The sequence below is a fragment of the Siphateles boraxobius genome, unplaced genomic scaffold (assembly GCF_051911475.1).
Source record: "Siphateles boraxobius isolate OS27281-9 unplaced genomic scaffold, OSU_SipBor_1 66, whole genome shotgun sequence".
Classification (NCBI taxonomy): domain Eukaryota; kingdom Metazoa; phylum Chordata; class Actinopteri; order Cypriniformes; family Leuciscidae; genus Siphateles; species Siphateles boraxobius.
The window spans coordinates 6210488-6231917 of record NW_027509193.1 but is presented as its reverse complement, the minus strand read 5'-3'; the positions used below and the strand labels follow the sequence as shown (position 1 = coordinate 6231917).

General features: G+C 37.4%; 1 protein-coding gene across 6 annotated transcripts in view; it reads right to left on the bottom strand.

Moving 5' to 3' along the window:
- The window catches only part of baiap2a (BAR/IMD domain containing adaptor protein 2a), a 98272-nt gene extending 77209 nt beyond the window's left edge, over window positions 1-21063 (bottom strand). For 5 of the 6 annotated variants that reach the window (XM_077211814.1, XM_077211812.1, XM_077211815.1 and 2 more), the window contains exon 1: window positions 20822-21021. In XM_077211814.1, the coding sequence (XP_077067929.1) occupies window positions 20822-20893 (72 nt within the window). In that variant the 5' untranslated portion in view covers window positions 20894-21021. Of the gene's footprint in view, window positions 1-20821 lie in introns of all 6 variants that reach the window. The other variant, XM_077211816.1, reaches the window with a different exon arrangement.
- Between the last annotated feature and the right edge of the window lie 367 nt (window positions 21064-21430).

Genomic DNA, 21430 nt, shown 5'->3' with positions numbered 1-21430 from the left:
GCAATCAAGAGCAAAATTGGGCGACGCTGACATGGGAACGATAGAACAGTACTGAAGTAGGCTCGTTCCAAAAGTTAGCAAGCTGCCAACCTAGATGGCATTTTAAGACACCACGTACATGTTCCTGATGCCAAGGCTTTCCCTAAACATAGGCAGAAATCTTGTATTGGACTCAAAGATACCTAGTTTTGGCCAAAATATGAAGCACTGAATGTATATTTTGCAGAGAAGGCAATCCAAGAATGTGCTGTAGCTTCATTTACATGCACCCAAATAATCAGTTTTTAATCAAATTAATGGCTCAATTGGACAGAAAAACAGAAAACATCTAAATCGATCTTAATGAATCTCCAATTCACGTGCATATGTTTATTTACATCTCACCTCTTATGAACTGGTCAGTGGAGGAGGCACATATTCTGACAAATATGCCAGCTTTTTTATTAAATATATAAAACAAGGCAAACATGACAGTTATACTCGCATTAACTCGTGACATTGTGGACAGTGACTTTTTCCAGTTCTGAACACAGCGACTGCTCATGTAATGCAGATGTAAACAAATATGTGAATCAGAAAGCAACATTTAGGGATCACGTAAACAGAATTTACAGAATCTGAAATCAGCTTGGATTAATTGAGGAAAAATAGTGTATGTTGTGTTGAGCTCAGTGAAAAATAGTTTAAAAATATACTTACAGCACATGTCATTATAAATGAAAAGTATAATTTAAAAAAAAAATATTTGATTTAAAAGGATCTGTTTTACCCACTTTGTGTGTGTAATGTATGTTTATGTGTATTGGAGTACATGAGCTTAGCAACATGTTAACGTTACATTCTATTCGAATCAGTAGTGTTCTCTTCATGTGATTTTAGTAATGCAATGCACTTCAGCAACTTATAAGGTCTCTTTTAAAATGTTAAAATGCTGCCTATGAAGATGTAAGATGTAGGGCTGCAACTAACGATTATTTTGATAATCGATTAATCGGACGATTATTTTTTCGATTAATCGATTAATCGGATAGAAATTAAATTAGATTATTTTTTTTATTATACCTAAATAAAACCGTAAATCAGGGTATTTATGTGTAAAAGTGTACTTTAAAAAGTGCAAAAGCCACACATTGAGTTTTACTAATATCAATATTTGCATTGTTTTTAATGATAATTGCTGATGGCAAGTTGACAAACATGATTATTGTTAAAAAAATGATATCCAACATATTATGTTTTAACACAATTTTTGTTAAAACAAATTTACACAGACATGTTGTTCAGATGTGAATATCTGAACTAAAAACAAACTAAAAACATCTAAAATATATAATTCATTTAATTTTTATTTAAAATTAATTATATATAAGGAATATAAGGATAAAGAATATAATATATATTATATATATAATATATAAAAGAATATAATATAAGGATAAATTGATTAAATAAATATAGAAAGACTGAAAACAATTGTGTGAACGTAGAGCCGCAGTAGATCGCGTTTGAAAAACAATTAAAACTTAGTAGACAAATGCTATAAAAAGAGAACGGAATGGAGGTAACGTTACCCAGCAAGCTAACAGGCTTGAGTAAAGGACAGGAGAAATTATGCATTAGTGCACAAGCATTCGCTGAAAACCACTGAGTACAGTGACTAAAAAACAATATTTTACTGCTGCTGTTATTAACTGCCTTTATATTTAGTGCTTCGCTTTGTAAAGACCGTTTTAATTTAACCTATTTCTGCGGTAGCGCTATTTTAATCCATCACTTACGTTGCGAGCGAACTGATTGCGCAACCTGATGCTCGAGACAAAATACAGACATCCCGGAAGTCCCGGGAGTCTCCCGCATATTGATTGCGGCTCCCTGATGCCCGCGAATTAGTTCAAACTCCCGATTCCCGAAATCTAGAGCGCGCAAGCAAGAGCGCGCGCGCTACACGGTTTGGAGCAGTCTCTTCTGTCTCGCATAGACAGAAGAGATTGCTCCAAAGTACCGTGTAGCGCGCGCGCTCGGCAGAGCGCCTGAGGGAGAGAGACCTTGCGTGTGTGTGCGTACCAGTAAACGCTCCCCGTGACGTAAGCAGACCAACTAATCGATAATGACATTCGTTGACAACGATTTTCATAATCGATTATAATCGATTTTATCGATTAGTTGTTGCAGCCCTAGTAAGATGTATGGCTATGTCTATGTAAGCAGTAGACAGCAAGACAGCTCACTAGGAATAAAGCTGTAGTCAGCATTGCAGTACCTACAAAAATAAGGTTTTCTGCTAATGCTAGTGTCACTTCAGCTAGGTGTAATTAGCTTGGGGTAATGCTAACACCCTGAACTTGTGAATCACAAGTGAGGTCAGAGGGACTGGGCGGGGCTTAGGTGGTTTCTTTTCTAAATTCTGTCAGTGTTCTTAATTTTATCATCCCAGTCCTCGTGTGCTACATCTGCCAGCCTAATTGCAAGATCTAATTGGAATATGAGGCCAGCATACACTTTGTCTGAGAGCTTGGTTATTCCTGAGTCTCTGTAAGGGGGACGCACACATGTGCAACTCCTTCACTTAGTGACAAGGCAAGAAAGTGACAGTAAAAACTGTGACCGAAAATACCACATAAATCTGACCAGATAAAACAGCAAAAGTAGGCAATCGAAGTCGGATTTGAGCTTTACTTATCTCAGTTTGTCTACGTGCTTCGTTGAGCCCGTAAAAATCTGAATATTTCACCACAATGCTAACAGTGCAACCACTTCTTTGAAAAATGCCGCATATTAAATAATCATTATTACAGTATTTTTAGCTGCAACAAGCTCACTGGAAACAAGTGCCTCTTCCTGCATTTTTGCAAAACTGCAAAAACTTACCTATTAATACAATTCACCAAAGTTTTGAGCTCATCAATAAAAATAAATAAATAACTCGAACTCTACAGATGGTAAAACACTAACAATTTCTATACCTTTTCACACAAATCATGATTACAAGGGCAGATTATTGACTGATAAAGATGGACAATATACATATAATTATCAGCATAATAAGGCGCTGCCAGATCTGTTTCAGGGAATATTAAACATACTTTTAGCACAACTTACTGGACATTTCATATTGAAAGTGTCACGAAATGTGCAATCAGCAATGTAACATTTAGCAGAAATGTCACCACAGGCAAGTTTTTCCTTTGTACCTTGGTTGTTCAATTTAAGTTTAGGTTGAGTATATCTTCAGTAGGTTAATCCTACTTGGCTGTTTGAGCCTTTGGGCCTCATATTTCTGAGGCGTGTCATTTAAAGAATTGTGGCAGAAGGATGGTATGCGTCATAATTAAATTTTGATTGTACACATTTTGTGTACAATTGAAGAATAACAATAAAGCTTTCCAGAAAATGGCACTGATTTATCAATAACCTTTCTTTGGCTGTATATAAGCAAAAGCATTGATAAAACATACATTACTGTGAAATACCATCATTTTGTTGAATTATTGACAAAAAAGTCAATGAGTGGGGAAAAAAAGATATGAAAAGGTGCACCCAGTATGTCCATTTACTTCCACACAAAACCACATCATGTACTACTTCTAGGTTAAAACCTACAACCTTTTGATTTCCGACCGAGGCAACCATTGCCAATGCCAACCAGCATTTATTGTTGCAGTGGGGAACCCAATGTTAACTTTAATAACTGACATTAACACTGACAAGCCAGAAATAATGGAAATAAAGTGTTAGCAATAAAGGCAAAGGGAAAATGTCACTTAAACACTCTAAGAAGCATTTAGGTGGAAACCAGGCTTGGAGGAGAGATAAGACGCCATTGCAGATGTGAATTATTTTCTTCTTGGGGCCCTGATCACACTGTCTGGGTGTATTTTACGGTTATGACCAGCTGATCATACATTATCCCTTACATAAATCTAATTCTTTTGAAGCAAAACAAGTTATTGCTATCAAAAAGTTATTGAAAACAGATTGAAGATGAGTTTGGGTTTACTAAAGGGTTTGATCACAAAGGAATAATTATTGCCTTCCATCTTTGATATTAGAAAATTGAACATCAAATACATTCAAAAAAGTGCTTTTCATTAAGGGCATTTTTTCCAACATAAAATACAGAGTCAGAAAGTTTTCCAGAAATGCGTTTCTGCTTTTTTTTAGGCTTAATAAATGATTGACACTACAAATGTTCAGAACCCAACAACAGCTGGCCTTGCGCTTGACAACATGCTGGCAGTGCTAATCTAATACGGCAGAGGTCTGTGCATGGGCTCTCGGCAGACGGAGCACATGGTGTGTGCAATCAGAGAGGAATGTGTGGAGTACAGCGACTGTATCAGTAAAATGAATGGCGTACTGTTCCCCCCTCCCCATCAGACTCCTGTCTTAATCACATCAAGGGGCTGAAAAAAGCAGGATCATCCTCACCCTCTCTATCTCTATATGTGTTTTGGCTGTATGCAGGCTTACTTTCAATATGCAATACACAAATCTTGTCTCAGTTTCGATCCCTAATTCAGGCTCAACGAGATGTACTCCTAAAAACAAGCCTGCCAACGTGGGTGTTACTTCACATTGTGTTCACAACCAAGCTTTGAATACTGCACATCAAGTGGTGACCAAACATAAGATTAAAATTGTTAACAGTACAAAACGTACTTAAAAACAAACATTTGTTCATATTACCATGAACTGCACAGCCCCAATATGCTAGATGATTAAAACCTCCACAAAAATCACTTAACAAATGCATTCTTCTTACATATTTACCATTGAAACCCAAACTCATTGGAAAAATGTGGCCACAATTCCATTATGACAATTTCAAAGTGAAATGTCCAGCGAGTGGCACTAAAAGTGCGTTTAGTTTTATATAAAAGAGATGAACACGTCTCAACATTATTACATTGGTTGTGTCGGCACTGAATAAAATGCACGTGTTCTATGGGACTCGTACCAAAGTGAAGAAAAGCCAAATATATGGAGCTGGTTATTGTGGTAAAAACATCAGAATGTATTAGTTTACAAATTATGCACTGTGGTAGAAGTGTTTTGAGATCATAACATAGTATTGTGCAAGAAGTTGAATATAGGTAGAGGCATGTTTGTTCCAATAAGCCTATGTTGTCCAATGAAGTAAGGGAGGGACGGTTCGAGAGAGCGAGAGCGAGAGCGAGAGCGAGAGAGAGAGAGAGAGAGAGTGAATTTGACTGCACCAAAAACTGTGCACAAATAGTCATAAATATCTCCTAAAGTTTTTTTTTTTCAGGTTGTAAGAGGACACTAGCATACGAATAGCCTTAAAGCTAATACACATATGGACTTAAATTCACAAAACACTACTTTTGGGAAAACTTCAAGAAGTCACCAAAATCCATAAACAACAGCAAAAAGTGTTCATTACTAGTTCCTTGCGATAAAATACTGTAACAGAACAGACCTGTGACCCATTTTTTGGGTCACAACCCACCAGCTAAGATAACTTTGATAATGCAAACACATTTATCTGTAAGTTGCCATTTAAAAAGAATCCATGGAGAGTTAAAAATTATACATCAGCCCATTTAATGAGTGAAGAAGAACCCAAAAAAGAGTGCATGTAAAGCATTAATCATTCATCACTGGTTAAAGAATAACCACAGAAAATCCATGCAAACTCCTCTTGCTGTCTTGTTCTCAAAGAAGACTTGAACTTAATGGAACACACTGTCATGCTAAAACCATTGAGTGGTTGAAGGGTCCTTAACGATCCTTCCATTATGTGTAGGAATTCCCAGAATGCATGCACTTCACTGGCCTGACCGCACCACAGAGCTGCTGGAGTCAGCCTTGTTGTTCAGATGCACATGAAATGACAAGAAATCTTCATGCTGCATTATATTCAATGAACAACAAACGTCCTCTACTCTCAGAGCAAATGGAAATAAAAGCAGGAAATTCTGGCTGTATCAAACCATGGCTGCCTTTTGCCATGGGTAAAGAGCTGTGAGGCACCATGTAAAGCATGCGATAAAAAAAATAGTGATCAGCTGTTTTTAATCTCAACTGAAATGAGCAGTAACATGCAATAACATAATCAGATTACTTTTTGATGTTATGAGTAAAGTAAAGCCTTACAGGTAACGTGGATTACATTAACAGATTACTTTGATGTAACCGGTAAAGTAACACATTACAAGGAACATGCATTACATAATCAGATTACCTTTTGATATAATGAGTAAAGCAATACATTACAAGTAACATGCATTACAAATTCAGATTACTATTTTGATGCAATGAGTAACGTAACATTACAAGTAATATGCATTACGAAATCAGATTACTTTTTTGATTTAATGAGTAAAGCAGTGCATTACATTATCAGATTACTTTTTGATGTTACGAGTAAAGTAACACATTACAAGTAACATCCACTACATTATCAGATTACTTTTTTGATGTTACGAGAGTAACACAGTACAAGAAACAATCAGATTACTTTTTGACGTAACTGCAAATTACATTCTAATAACACAAATACATAGTATTTACAGCCAAAAAAGTTAGGCTACTGCAGATGAAGCATTTAAGAACAACGGTCACAGTAATAGTATGAATTGTAGCTAAAATATAGCTAGTGATGCATGATAACTTAAGTGGACAGATGATTAATCAGAATTTACTCCCAATCTAAAATCAATACTTGGAAAATGATACGACGCCTAGATTTTACAACATTTCTGCAAGAGGCTCCTAGTAGAAGGAATGGATGGATATTCCAGAGCAACTTTGCATTTCTCAATGGCTGTCAGCCATCTTGGTTTGGGGAAAAAAAATTCCAATTACAACGGCTTGCCACTTGGTGGCAGTATATAGGATGACCTACTAGTGTCCACTGTAGTGGTTGGGTAACAAACTAGTGTGAAATGTGTTTGCAGGGAGTTCATTTTCTAAATGTTCAAAGTCCTAAAAGTGTCCCTAAATGAAGAAACACCCAAAAGAAACACCAAAGTTTTAAAACTGGAAGAGGTTCAAGATTGTAGAGCAACATAGCAAATTGCATTAAACATAGCAAATTGACACAGGTTTGTGTTTATCGCCACTGACCGGTTAGTTCCAGTCCCTTAATTTGATTGGTCTGGTAGCGCTCCAATAGTGATGATATTTAGTCCACTGAGAATTTTTGTTTAATTACAACAACTTCGAATCAGAATTTAGAGTCTGAACAAGACGAACAAATCCTTTATGACTAACACAGTCAATGTAACATTATGCAACAAGAGAGAGCAAGCCTGTTGCAGCAGCTTGGGCGATCGATACAATGTCATTGGCTGAGAAAACTGTGTATCTAGATTAATTTAGCCCAATTAAATGAAGCAGAGACACAGGCATCTGAGCTGGACAGATGCGTCTTTGCTTCAGAACGTAGGTGATGCTAGTAGACAGCGCGTTCAACACATAACCCCCTGACCCTGTTACAACACTTCATATTCCTGCAGCTCACTGATGGTTTCCATGGAAACATCTGAGAGTGTCTCTTCCTCTACAGATTACAAGCTGATTGATTTATTTTTGAGAACTTAATTAGGAGCTCAGGACTCAGTGTCCCCTGATCATTAAACTACTCCATTCAACACCCCATGTACCTACTTGAAAAACACAAATCGCAGACTGGTATGGTTTCATCATTTGAATTTTAGCGATACTGCTTATCTATTCCGATTCTTATTGATTCCCACTTTCAATTCCAATATGGTAAAAAAAAAAAACAAAGTCAAACATTTAGATATCAAACATATTTATTCGGTCTTTTTGAAAAACATTTTGTTGCAGTAGATTAGCATGAACAAAAATAAGTGGCCTAACTTAAGACATACCCGACTGTGTTTGCAAGGATATTTTGACATAAAACACCATCAATAAATTGATCAAAGGTGACAGAAAAGACTCAATATATATTTTTCAAATAAATGCCGTTCTTTAGAACCTTCCATTCAATGTTTTCAACACTGATAATAATAAGAAATGTTTCTTGAGCATCAAATCATCATATCGGAATGATTTCTGAAGGATAATGTGACACTGAAGACTGGAGTAATGATGCTGAAAATTCAGCTTTGACACGTGAATGAGGCATGGAAAGGTTTTAACGTGACCACCATTAAACAAAAAGAAAAAGAAAAAAGTGTTGAAATCAAAGTTAAAATAAAAATCAACCCACAGGTTATGAAAGAGCCCGCAGTTGAAGAAAGCCCAAAACATGTTGAAAGTTAAAACGATATTTGGAAAGGTCAGGATGACTTAAGTGTCGAATATCTATCAAATCTGAGAAGAGTGAGATCTCAGGAGTGGCCTTTGAAAGAGCAGATGAATGTGGGAGCAAGAATCGGGTGTGGGTGAGAGAAAGCGAGCCTCTTGATCCTTGTGGAAATGCTCTGTAATTGGCGTGTGGAGATGTGGGCCTGTAATTATTCAGGAGGAGGTGCGGGCGGCAGGTCACGGAGTCGGCCGAAAGGGAACTCCTCTGCTTTTGATTCCGGCACTAATTTACCAGCAGTTGCTTAGATGCAAGTAGGCATAAGGAATGGAATTATGCACAGAGTAAGGCTACGTTTATTTCTAACCCTTTTATTGCTAGGACATTATAGAGCGAGTGGCCTTCAAATGACTCTTTTCCTACAGGAACACAGTTTCATTATGTCTGGGTTACAGGGGTCAGTCCTGCTGTGACAAATGGGTCAAAAAATGTATTACATCTCTCTGAAGAGGTCAACTTTAACCTTGAGAACTCAAAAGAAACTCTCTTGTGAACAATCTGCTCTTGTTTTCTGCAGATGAAAGTGGATGTTGTCTCCCTGTAACCTTTGGTTAAGAGGGAAGAAGCCACTATTGGTCGCTGAAGCATGTAAACAAACTAGGGCAGGGCAATTTTTCCTCAGTGCTCACCTTTTTAGCCATAATACTGGATATTATACATCTCAATATACACTACAGTTCAAACGTTTGGGGTCAGTAAAGCTTTTAATCATTTTGAAAGAAGTCTCTTATGCTCCCCAAGGCTGCATTTCTTTGATCAGAAATATAGTAAAACTGTAATATTGTAAAATAGTATTACAATTTAAATAACTTTTTTTTTTGAATATAATTTAAAATGTAATTTGCTAAATTTTCAGCATCATTCCTCCTCCAGTGAATTTTCAAAACTGATCTAAACAAAAAGTGGTGTGCTCTGAAACTTTCATTTTGTTTTACACAGTCGTTCTCACTGCAACCTATGGAAGTCTGTTTCCACCACAGAATAAAAACGTAACTGCGATTTTTTTCCCCCTCACAATTCTGACTTTTTATCTAAGAATTGTGAGTTATAAAGTCAAAATTGCATGATATAAAGTTGCAATTGCGAGAAATAAACTCTCAATTCTAACTTTTTTTCTCAGAATAGCAAGGAAAAAAGTTATTTTCTCTCGCAATTGAGAGTTTATTTCTCGCAATTCTGACTTTATAACACGCAATTGTGAGATAAAAAGTCCCAATTATATTTTAAAATGTTTTATTCTGTGTGAGAAACGAACTTCCATAGCAACCAACAATTTTGCCACTAATACAATTTTATCAAAGTTAGGCTATATATACCTGGTTGCCATTTAAAACAAAAGTGTCCATGAAGAGCAATGTGTAAAGCGATGTGGGAAGGTAATATGAATTGTGCTTATTCCAATCAAGCTGCAAGTTTATAAAAATTAAAATAAATTATTCTTAGCAAGATGGAGCCAGAGATTTTATTCCAAAAAGTAATTAGAGAAATAGTGTAAATTACATTTGTTCAGGTGGAGAAAAAAAAAAAGAAAGTTTCTTTGTGGTGTATACACCCTGTTTGACATGAATAGAAGACAAATTAAATAACCTATAGTTTGGTAAGGGCCTAATTTCTAAAAAAAAAAAGGGCCAAAATTTACAGTAGAAACACAAAATTCTTCAATTAATGGATATGTCAAACCAAACTTCCATTCCACATCCATGAAGCTTTCGCCTTAGTTAACCTCATCATGTTTAATGTGTTGATGTGCAAAAAAAAACAACCCAAAGTGCGTTCTTGCTAATGTTAAACAAGGTGTGTATTCCGTGAGCTCAGTGCAACGTTACTTGTGAGCTCTGAGTATTAGAGATAGAGAGCTCTTTGAAGAGAGAGCTCAGACAATAAGATGTGGCAACGGCTCAGAGCCATCCACCCCCGGACCGAGAGGAGAGAGTGGGTGTGCGGAGTGAATCCATCTCTTATAAAACCCATTCCTTTTCAAATGACTGTCGGGAAACCTATGATAAATGCAATCTCCTGGGGGCCAGGGACTTCTGAGACAGCGACAAAAGCTATATCTTTGTCGAGATCAAAAAGGCGACCGGGGAAAGTTGTTTTACGCTTATTAAATAGATTGCGAGTGATCATAGGGTCGAGGGATCCATTAACTTGTCAGCAGAAAAACTGCCAACGTATCGATTGTTTAGTTGTCTAAGGGCCGTGGGAATTTCATAGGACTTGAGTACATACTCCCAGTCTTTAAAAGCCTCGGAAGGAGCAAACAGCTGCCATAGTTTACACTACAAGAGTACATCTCTGTTTACTTACCAATTACAAGGTTTATATTCGGTTATAGTGCTGTTACTATCAACGAGAACATCTGTAATGTTACGACACAAATAAAAAGATAGTTCACCCAAAATTTTACATTTTGACTATTTCTTCACCCTCATGTTGTTCCAAACCCATTATCTGTTATTTTCCATGAAACACAAAGATCATTTTGAAGAATCTTTAAGCAGCTCTTTTTTTTTCCATACAACAATTTATAGTGACCACATCTGTTAAGCTCCAATAAATTTACAAAAAAAGTTTGGAAGCTTCTTTCCGACTTTATATATATATATATATATATATATATATATATATATATATATATATATATATATATATATATATTTTATATATAAGGTAAACATGACCTCTCACAATTCTGACTTTTTTTTTCTCACAATTGCGAGTTTACATCTGGATCATTCCGTGTCAACTCATCCAGAGGTCCCCGGTTAAAAATTGATTTATATATTTTTTTTTTTCTGGTGAAAGAAATACATAAATTAAGTAGAAAGACAAATTATTAAATGTAATGGATGTATATTTACAGAGTAATCCACTATTTTGTCAAGGGGATCAAAATGGCAATTTTCACCTGAGTTTTGGAGCAACGTTTTACAGGGGGGTAAAAATTACGTTAGAAAGATGACAGCATAATTATTTAATCTTTACTCAGAGACTGGTAGGTCTGTTAGTTAAATCGGTTTACTTTAGCAATCTTTTTGTTGTATTATGCCAATGGTGACAGTTCAAAAATGGGAAAAAGCACTTGTGTTTTTTTTGCCTGAAGTTTGCATGCCAATGTTTGCAAGTCAATAAGTATTAAAGACAACCTTAATGTCCTTTTAGATTTTGGTTCTTAACAAAACTTTCTTTTGGTATCTTTATTTTAAAGGCCCTATAGGGTTCAATCCTAGAGAGTTGCATGTCTTAACTCTAAAAGTATTAAAGATATCTTACTTTCCTTCTAGATTTGAATTCTTAATAAACTTTTCTTTTGGAATATTAATTTAAGGTCCTATATGGGTTCAATCCCAGAGATATTGGGATGTCAATGCAGTCTGCGCATCTAAACACTAGCTTCAAAAGCTGTTAAAAATGAAAATAATCAGCCTCAACTTGACCATTTCTGTGTATCAGATGGGTATGTTCTACGGAAATGTTTTGATAGGGGGAAACAAGATATTATTTATTCTTCAGATATTCCCATGATGATAATAAGAATCAGCTGTGTGTAAAGTGAACCACATTTGGTTTTCGACCATTTAAAGTGGGTAAAATTTAACAAAATTGAACATTGAGCTTACACGCTGCATTGAGATCCCCATATCAATGGGATTGAACTATATAGGGCCTTTAAAATCAAGATTTAAAAAAAGGTTTGTTAAGAACCAGAATCTAAAATCGTATAGAGAAATCTTTAATACTTTTAGAGTTACATGGCATGCGTGCAAACTTTGGAAAAAATACTATTCATGGCACTCAGCTGTGTCGAATTTTTTTTTTTTTTTTTTTAGTTTCAACATTATTTGTTGTTTAGATATTCCTCTCTAAAAGAGAAAAGTATCAGCTGTATGCAAAGTGACCCACATTTGGTTTTTGACCACTGAAAATGTGTACAATTGACCAATTTACTCATGGAGCCGCATTAAGATCTCCATATCTCTGGGATTTAACCATATTGGGCCTTTAAAATTAAGTTATCTAAAGAAGTGTTTATTAAGAACCACAATCTAAAAGGATATCAAGATATCTTTAAGACTTCTGGACTTACAGACATCATAACTTCAGGCAAAAAACACAAGTTTTTTCCCATTTTTGAACCGTCACCATTGGCATATAATGCAAAAAAGATTGCTAAAGTAAACAGATGTACCTAATAGACCAACCAATCTCGGTGTAAAAATTAAAATAATGATGCTGCCATCTTTCTGAAATCTAAATCTAAATTTATCCACCTTCTTCCTACGACCCATGATGCTTTGCTTCGAATTATGGGAGTCATTTCCGTTAAACTAAACAATCAGCGAAAGGTTCACTCTATGAAGACACCAAGCATTTTGGATGCAACGAGATGACATTATTATACTCACCCTTCAAACATCGAACATTAAAAGGAAACTTAAGTGTAAAAGCACTAACAAATCACTACAAGAGACAATGAACCCCAAAAGATTGATTATTTCCACAGCAATAACATTCCAGTAAACCCTGCTAATAGAGATCAGAAGTGAAAAGGGAGACAATTACATTTTAAAGCATTCGTGAAAAAAAAAAACACACCTGGAAAGAGACGTGAGGTTTGAAAACAAGAGATTCATAGTGCATTCAGTGAATTATTCATGGGACATATCGTAAATTAAATCGGGAGAACAGACCACAAAATGCGCAATGTATGTTGTTTTTTTCATTCAGTTACAGTGGAATACAAAGACGAAAAACAGAAAATAATCAGGAGAAAAAGACTGAAAAGAGCTCTTGCCACAGACATTCTTGTTATATCATGTCCCATTAAAATATCAAGCATTATGTTACTCTCCTGACGTCTGCAAATAGAACATGAAGGACATTTTACAGCTCATTCAGTCAAACTGACAGATAATGATTATTTGTAGCACAACCTTATGATTTGCAATGATTTGTTTGTCCTTTTTAAGTGAAACTTTCCCAAACCGGAAGTGCCTCCAATAATAGTAGACGCTTGGTAGGAAAAATATGGATAGGCGAAAGGCAAAAGTGGAAGTTTTGAAGGATGTTGACACTGCTCTTTCCCTTTTAATGAAAGCAGAGAGTGACAGGTTTCAAAAAATGAATAAATAATAAAAAACTAACAAAATCTTTCCAAATTCAAACGTGGCTCATCCCAATCAATTAGGGCTGCACGATTAATCGTAGGCCTGTCACGATAACAAATTTTGCTGGACGATAAATTGTCCAAGAAATTATCGCGATAAACGATAATATTGTCGATCTGAGACCATTTTCATCTAGAATAATGATAATGGCATAATAATGCACATACACCTTTCAAAATTCAATAAACGTTTATTTCCAAAGACTATTTAACACTGAAAATGGCAGTGCATTAAAAAACATTTTAAATATCCACAATAACAATGAACAAAACAACCAAAAACAATAAAAGCAATGGACTCTCAGTCTCTGTTAACAAAAAATGCACTTGAATAAATACCAAAAACAATAAATAAAATGGATGTAAACAAAATTGCACTTCAAAAAATAATAAACAATAGGCTCAACATGCATTCCATAACAGGCAAAACTGCCTGTTAGGACCTTTGAAAACAAACAAACAAAAAAGCCTCAAGCCATATGCAAAAAACTTTTGCAAAATAATTTCGCCAGCAAAAAAAGTGAATTGTAGTCTATGTACAGTACACCAATGATGAGAGAGAGAGATAGAGATTTTATGGCAGATTCCGTGCAAGAAATACCAACATGTTGACTTTGTGTGGCTTAAGGCAGGATCTCTCAGGAGTAAGTTAGCAATGTTGCCAGCTGTGCTAAACATTCTCTCAGAGCTGGTGCTTGTAGCACAAATGCACATGTATTTTTGTTACCGGTTTTAGTCGATACTGTTTTACAACAAATGCGACATACCGGCTCGCTCAGGTTAAGTGGTTCACCACGGTCATTCGGTTTGAATCCGAAGTGCTCCCACACTGCAGCTGTCGCGTTTGGCTTTGAAACCAATTCCATGTCACAACTTGCGTCTCGTCTTTTCGCTCTTCTCGGCAGTCGCCTCAAGCACTCCCGCCTTCCCACACAAAGTCCACGTGACTGACAAGCGCCGCCTCCCCACACAAAAGACAATGCAACTGACAAGAGGGTTCACTTCTCCTACGCTAAGGAAACGAGAGTCGATTCAGTCGCGGATAACAAACAAGTATGCAAATGAAATTATCGCGGCCGGAAAAATTATCGAGGTCATTTTTTTTTATCGTGCGATTAATCGATTTATCGACTATCGCGACAGGCCTAATTAATCGACACTTGTTGCCACCTACTGGTGTAACGACAATTGATACAAACGATATTTGAAGCGTCATGTTACTTTCAAAAGGAGATTGTGTTTATGTTATCCCAGTTTTTTTTTTAAATTTGAATTACTGTAAGATGGAAATAATGATAGCCTACTGAGTGGTTGAAAAGACTGAAGCCGTTTCATACTTGTACATGACAACTGCACTCTCTGGATCAGAATGCAGATTTGAATATCCGATGTGATTTTGTCAAAGGTTTAAAGGGTAACTAAACCCCTGGTCAGAGCCTGACTCCACCCACTGGCAATATTTGAAAAATGCTGGAAAAGTGGGCAGAACCCCGCGGAGATAGAGGGGACGAACTGAGGGCGGGGCTGAGCGGGGGGGCGTGCACCTGAGACCCGTGCAGTGACGGATTAATTGACAGCTGCTCGAGACCGACTGGATTGACGACGCAAGTAGCTTTGCAACAGAGCAGTCATTTGAAGTCTTTTCTTCCCCACCTTCACCTGATTTTTCTGCCTTTTAAGAGGACCAAATCTGAAGTGTGGTCATATTTTGTTACAAAAGTCCTGAGGGAAACTTAATCGATGATGGTCACCCTGTCTGCAGAACATGCACAAAAAAAGTCGCTGCAATACACTTTAAAATGTTGTTTTGAGTTGAAATATCTCACTCACTTGAAATAAACTTGAAGCTTCCACGAAGAAAAGTTTGCATTAATGTTTTAAATCCTACCAGTTTATAAATCAATTTTCTACAGCGTACAAAACAATCACCCAGACGAGATGATCACAACAATATTATCAAACTCTGTAAACAATAAATTAACTCTGACTTTATTTTCAATACAATCAAAAACGGAGACGCAAGACGGCAAGTTGTATTTTTGAATGAAACGAGAGAGCGCGTCCGTTGTGATGCATGGATTTGCGCTGTGTTTATAATGCGTTGCTATTGACGACGGTCAGAAGGAAATGCAACAGAATAGAATCTTGCCTTAAAAAGTGCATAGAGCTGCTTGTTTTATTTGTTGTTTGTTGATTTTCAAATATAAAACTATCCTGATTGTTTACAATACTCGTAATTGACCCTTCGCTAAGCCACGCCCGAAAACCGCCACTGTCCAATCGTGTCTTAGCAACCGTAACTAGGCGCGGGAGGTCTGGCAAGCTTTCGAGCGAGGGAAACATGCCGAAGCTTTGTGCGTATGGATTGGGCAAATCTTTTACTCGGTATCTTAAAAGTTTGGACGGGGGAATGGAATTTTTTTCCTTCCTGAAAATCTAAAAGCCAAGGGGAGAAATGATGTGCGTGGATCAGCAGTGTGGGAGACCCCATTCACATCTACATGTCGACAGGATTAACAAAAACACCTATTCCTTGGAAGTTGGAAATAATTACGGTTCTTTGTTCATAATGCATATGATTTAACGTAAAATAAGATGTTTAAAGACAAGACGGAGGCTCACTGACATACTTTAAAATATATTTCAGCATTTTGTTAATCAACGGCCTAACGTTACTACCCCTGACGGAGTAACTTTAACCCAATCCGATCGCGGCTCTCCCGGTGTTATTCCACAAGAGTTATGGATAAACTGTTTGATTTATAAGTATTAGATTAGTTTCACATTTCACTTACCCTGCTGTGCACGAACATATCTGCTCCTTAATTTGTGTGTTTCCCATTTGAATGGTCAGCGTATGAGGCGGCGGCTGCTGCGACTATAGGCTTTAGCTTCAATTTTTATGAAATTATTCTCTAATCGGTTGCATATTATGTCGTGGATATATCCCTCCAATGCACACTGCAGTCCCTTTTGTCTTGCTCTCTCAGATATTTCACATGTTCGCCAAAAATGACTAATTATCTCATCGGGAATGTCTGACACCGGTGCATACACACTGTAATAGACGTGCTAGACGTGCAAGCTTGACAGGCGTAGCAACAGTAACTAAGGAGGGCGGGGCTTAGCGAAGGGTCAATTCCAACTCCTGACTCGCCTGACTCCTGAGTTAGTAGTTTTGACGGAACCAGATACTTTTATACCAGGGGCTGCCAAGGGCGTGGTGAGCTCGCACCAAGGGCGTGACCGAGTGACGTCACAGAGTACCCTACGTCAGAGAGTACCCTACTGCAGGAGCTTTCCGTTTAACCTGAAGAGGGCAGCACTCAGACGTTTTTACACCATATATTTGAAAAGTAGAACACTTTATACCCAAATGTCAAAAAATGTACTCGAATCAAAGAACAGCATTTATGAAGCTCCATTCTTACAGATCATTAAATACAAAAAGTTGTTTCAGTGTTTAGTTACCCTTTAATAGGAATGAGATCACTTGTGTTTGAAGCGAGATCGCGATCTTTTAACGATTAATCGCGCAGCTCTAACAGTTGAGGTGCCAGGTTTGAATATACACAAGTTGTCAACCATTTATTTTAAATAATGTACCGTTCCTCAAAGACGGATTACTTTTGATGCATTTCTGGTGCTTTTTTGTCTTTTTGTGTTGTAAAAAAGGAAGAAATTCAAAAGGGATTTTAAATGGCATAATGATGATAGACTCTAACTGTTCCTTTAAGAATTAGGCAAAATGAAAACTATAACAGCTCCTCTATTAGCACATTAGCCCCACAACAAGAACTTTTTATGGATTATTGATGAATATAACCAAAAACATGCTCTCAATGAGTGTTTGAATCAGGGGTCTGTGTCTATCACTGAATGACATGACAGAAACATTTTGTAGCACGTTGTTGCTAAGAAACGACCTTTCCAGATTTCCTACATTAAAAATACATCCTCGTAATCTTTCAAAAACATTTTTAAAAAAATTATATATCGTTTGCTCCTGGTAATCTCTGATGAAATGAGTCCCTGAACAAATGAAATGTTATGCCTGTTGGGTATGATAATGCTTTCATCAAACAGATTTATGGGGGAAAGTAATATGCATATTGTAACTGAAACCTTTGTTTGTTTTTGCTGTTCTCCAATATCAGACATGGCCTGTAGGATAAAAAATAAATTAAAAAAAGGACACACCTATTAGTTTCCCCTGGGATTATGTGAACATGGTAACCAAGTTGACTATTAGGGAGAGGTATTAGAGACACTCCCATCACATTGTTTCACCTGTAGACTTGATGAGACATGCCCTGTCCCGTCACATGTCTCTCAATACACCCTGATCAACAGAGCTGGAGGAGTTACCAATAAATCACCGCACCAATTCTAAGAAATACCCTCTTAGGAAGGAAATCATACTTTAGCCTGCACAAATCTGTGCACAAAAATGTGATTTCTCTTGATTTCAACAATTACTGTATCACACAATACTGCATAACACAATTTATAATAAAAAGCAAGTATCTATAGACGTACAGAAAGAGAAGGTGTGTGGCTAAAGTTAGCAAAATAGCAGTTAGCAAAACAATTCCTGCAGCTTCAATGGCACAGACAGCTCCATTTTTACATGTACACAATATATTCAACAGGCACTTTAATTCAGGAAGATTTTTAGTAAGTACAAGGTACACGTTTTGCCCAGGAATCAAAGCCACAACGTTGAGCTACATATTTAAAGGTAACTCCCGAGCCAAGTCGTTTTGTACTGAGGTTTGTTACCCCCACAGTGATGCAGGAACACATGCAAGTACAATATCACTGCATGCTAACAATGCTTTAGCATTAGCACACAGTAGGAGTCTGGCCTCAAACTGCACATAAGTGGCTTGACCTCAGCTCACCCACACACACACACAGGTGAGTGGACAGCAGTTATGTCACCCTCCAGCTGGCAAAGGTCTTGTCAGCCCTGCCGCTGGTACTCGCCTGGAGGCTGATGGGATTAGAGAGATCTGACCGAGTGTGGCACTGTCTGGATGACTGGGCCCTGGTGCTGAGAGTCTGACGCCAGGAGGAGTGATTGAGGGCCGGCTGTGACTCACAGGTGAGGCCTGTTTTTAAATCCATGGCAACTCCAGCAGGATCACAGCTATTGCTCACAGGTAGGGAGTGTTCTGTGTGCACAGTTGAGTAACAACAGAACACACACACACACACACACACACACACGCGCGCGCACCCTGGTACACCCATGCGTCGAGTATCAGATATAAACTCACAATTGTGTGAAAAACAGTCAGATTCGGGAAAAAAACATGGCAATTACCTTTTAGATTTTTTAGAAATTTAGAAACAAAAACTGAGTTAAGAGATGTAAACAATTCTAAGAAAAAAAAACCTGACTTGCGAGATGTAAACTCAGAATTCGGAGGAAAAAAGTCAGTATTGCGAGATGTAAACTCAGAATTCAGAGGAAAAAAGTCAGTACTGCGAGATGTAAACTCATAATTCAAAAGAAAAAAGTCAGTATTGCGAGATTTAAACTCGGAATTCTGAAAAAGTGTCAAAATTGCGAGATGTAAAATCAGAATTGGGAGGGTAAAAAAGTCAGAATTGGGAGATTTGAACTCAGAATTCAGTGAAAAAAGTCAAAATTGCGAGTTTATAACTTGCAATTTAGAGATACTCACAAATTTGAGGAAAAAAGTCGGAATTATAAGATATAAACTCGCAATTGTGAGAAAACAGTCCGAATTGTGAAATTAAAAATCTAAAAAAAAATTCTTTAACTTTTTTTTAATATACCCTGGCAAAACAAGCTTCCGTCTTTCCTGTAATACTTCAGCAGATGTTAAAAATCCCACCACTTCCACTGATGTTTACCCTTCATATCTCATCTGTCCCTCCCTCTCTCCCTCATTCACTCACTCACACACACACATAGCCTACATACACACTCATCAATACTACACTCCTTTTGGACTCAATCCATGTTCTTTAGCTGGCCGATTTAACAAGCTATCTGAATAGGGGGTGGATTTGGACGAACGATCCAGCTGAGCACGACCCCTGAAAGACACCAACACAGAACTGGCACACAGTGATTCTCAGTTAAACGACAGACTACGCAAACGCAGATCACCAATAGACAGCTATTGGTCTAATTCAAAGCCCTCCCGTGAGGTCTAACCCACTTTAGGTTTATGAAATGTAAATCTATACAGACTGACATAGTAAACTAGAATTTAAATATCTGTCGGACAGAAATTTGATGTGATTTGTGCTGTAAGCTAGTCTTCATAGTTAGGTTTCCATTGCTTTAAGAGTAACACCCCAGACAGAGGAGACATCCGCTTGGCCTTGATCAACCAGAATAGTTTCTTTGTCCTCATTTTAAGTGTTGGACTTCAGGTGGCCTATTTAAAAGGCTTAAGTATCTGATGAGAGCTGTAATCCTACTGGTGTGGCAAGTATTAACTTTTTTTTAAAGTTACAAACCAAAAACTGCAACTCAAACCTTTTGGGAATCTATGGAAACATTGTTGAGACACACATTGACTGAACCTGTTGCAACACACACCAGCACGTCCCCCTCCCTGAACCACCTATGCTGGAATGCCCGACAGAGCACATGCCAAATAAACACAACAACCAATACAGGTTTTCTGGGGAAAAAGAAAAATACATTACATAAACAACTGTGACCACTTAGCAAACGTAGCTTAAATGTAATTGCATAAATTAAAGATGAAATCATTCAAATAAACCTTTAATATTCATAATAAATGTTATGTTTTTTTATTGTTATAGTAGCCTATTTAAACAATATATATATATATATTTTAAACAAAATGATATGTATATGTTATATCAGTCGTAAAAAGTAATATAGTGTCGATCAGATAGATAGATATTAAAAGTAAAAAAAGTAGAAAAAAAATTAAATCGGTGAACGTCGATCATAGATAACGTTAGGTAGGTGGGTGTGTAGGTGAGAGAGTGAGAGAGATAGAGAGAGAGAGAGAGAGAGAGAGAGAGAGAGAGAGAGGTTATATTCTATTCTATTCGCGGCAGATAAGAAAAGAACAATGCAAAATCACACATGTTCTCACCGTGAGCTTCATTTAAATGACAACTTAAATGACAACGGGAAACTTGATCTCTCATCAAGTTCATTAATGATGACAAATCCAACTATAAACCCACTCAAGACAACAATCTTATGCACTACAATGAACAACGACGATAACTCATAAAGCATCCACTTTCCTAACACATCATGTATTCGCCTATTAGATCACCACCACCTGTGATCGATAACTTGTTCCAACAGTTTGATCATTGCACTTTACCTTATAGACATTTTCCGTAATGCGGTGAACCTCGTCGGTGCGAGACATGGTGAAATCTTCAGTTAAAACCATAAACGGTGTTTTGCTGAACGTGATGTGTTATCCGAACAGTGTCTGTGTGATGAGGGTCAGCTGCGGATCTCTGCTCCGATCCACGGGAGTCTGATCTCAGCTCAACACTACCGTGCGGAGGCAACAGAGAGGGGGAGGGGCTTACAGAGGTAGCCACGCCCCCGAACTACAGAACGCGCACTGGGGGCGTGGCTACGCTCACCTGCGCCTGCCCTGTCCCGGATGTGATTCCTCTAGAGCTCCCTGGACATTGATCTTCATTGTTTGACATGATTTCATTGCTTTATGTGTCAGGTTTGGCTATGAACACTTCGAATATGAGAAACTGCAGTTCTTTTCAGAGCAAATTCCTTACACACTGGGTAAGATAAATGTGTAGTTTGTTGAATAGAAACCATTTAAATCAGGGGTGTCCAAACTCAGTCCTGGAGAGCCACTGTCCTGCAGAGTTTAGCTCTAGCCAGACTCAACACACCTGCCTGGAAGTTTTTAGCCTATAAGACCTTGATTAGCTGATGGTCCAGGTGTGTTTAATTG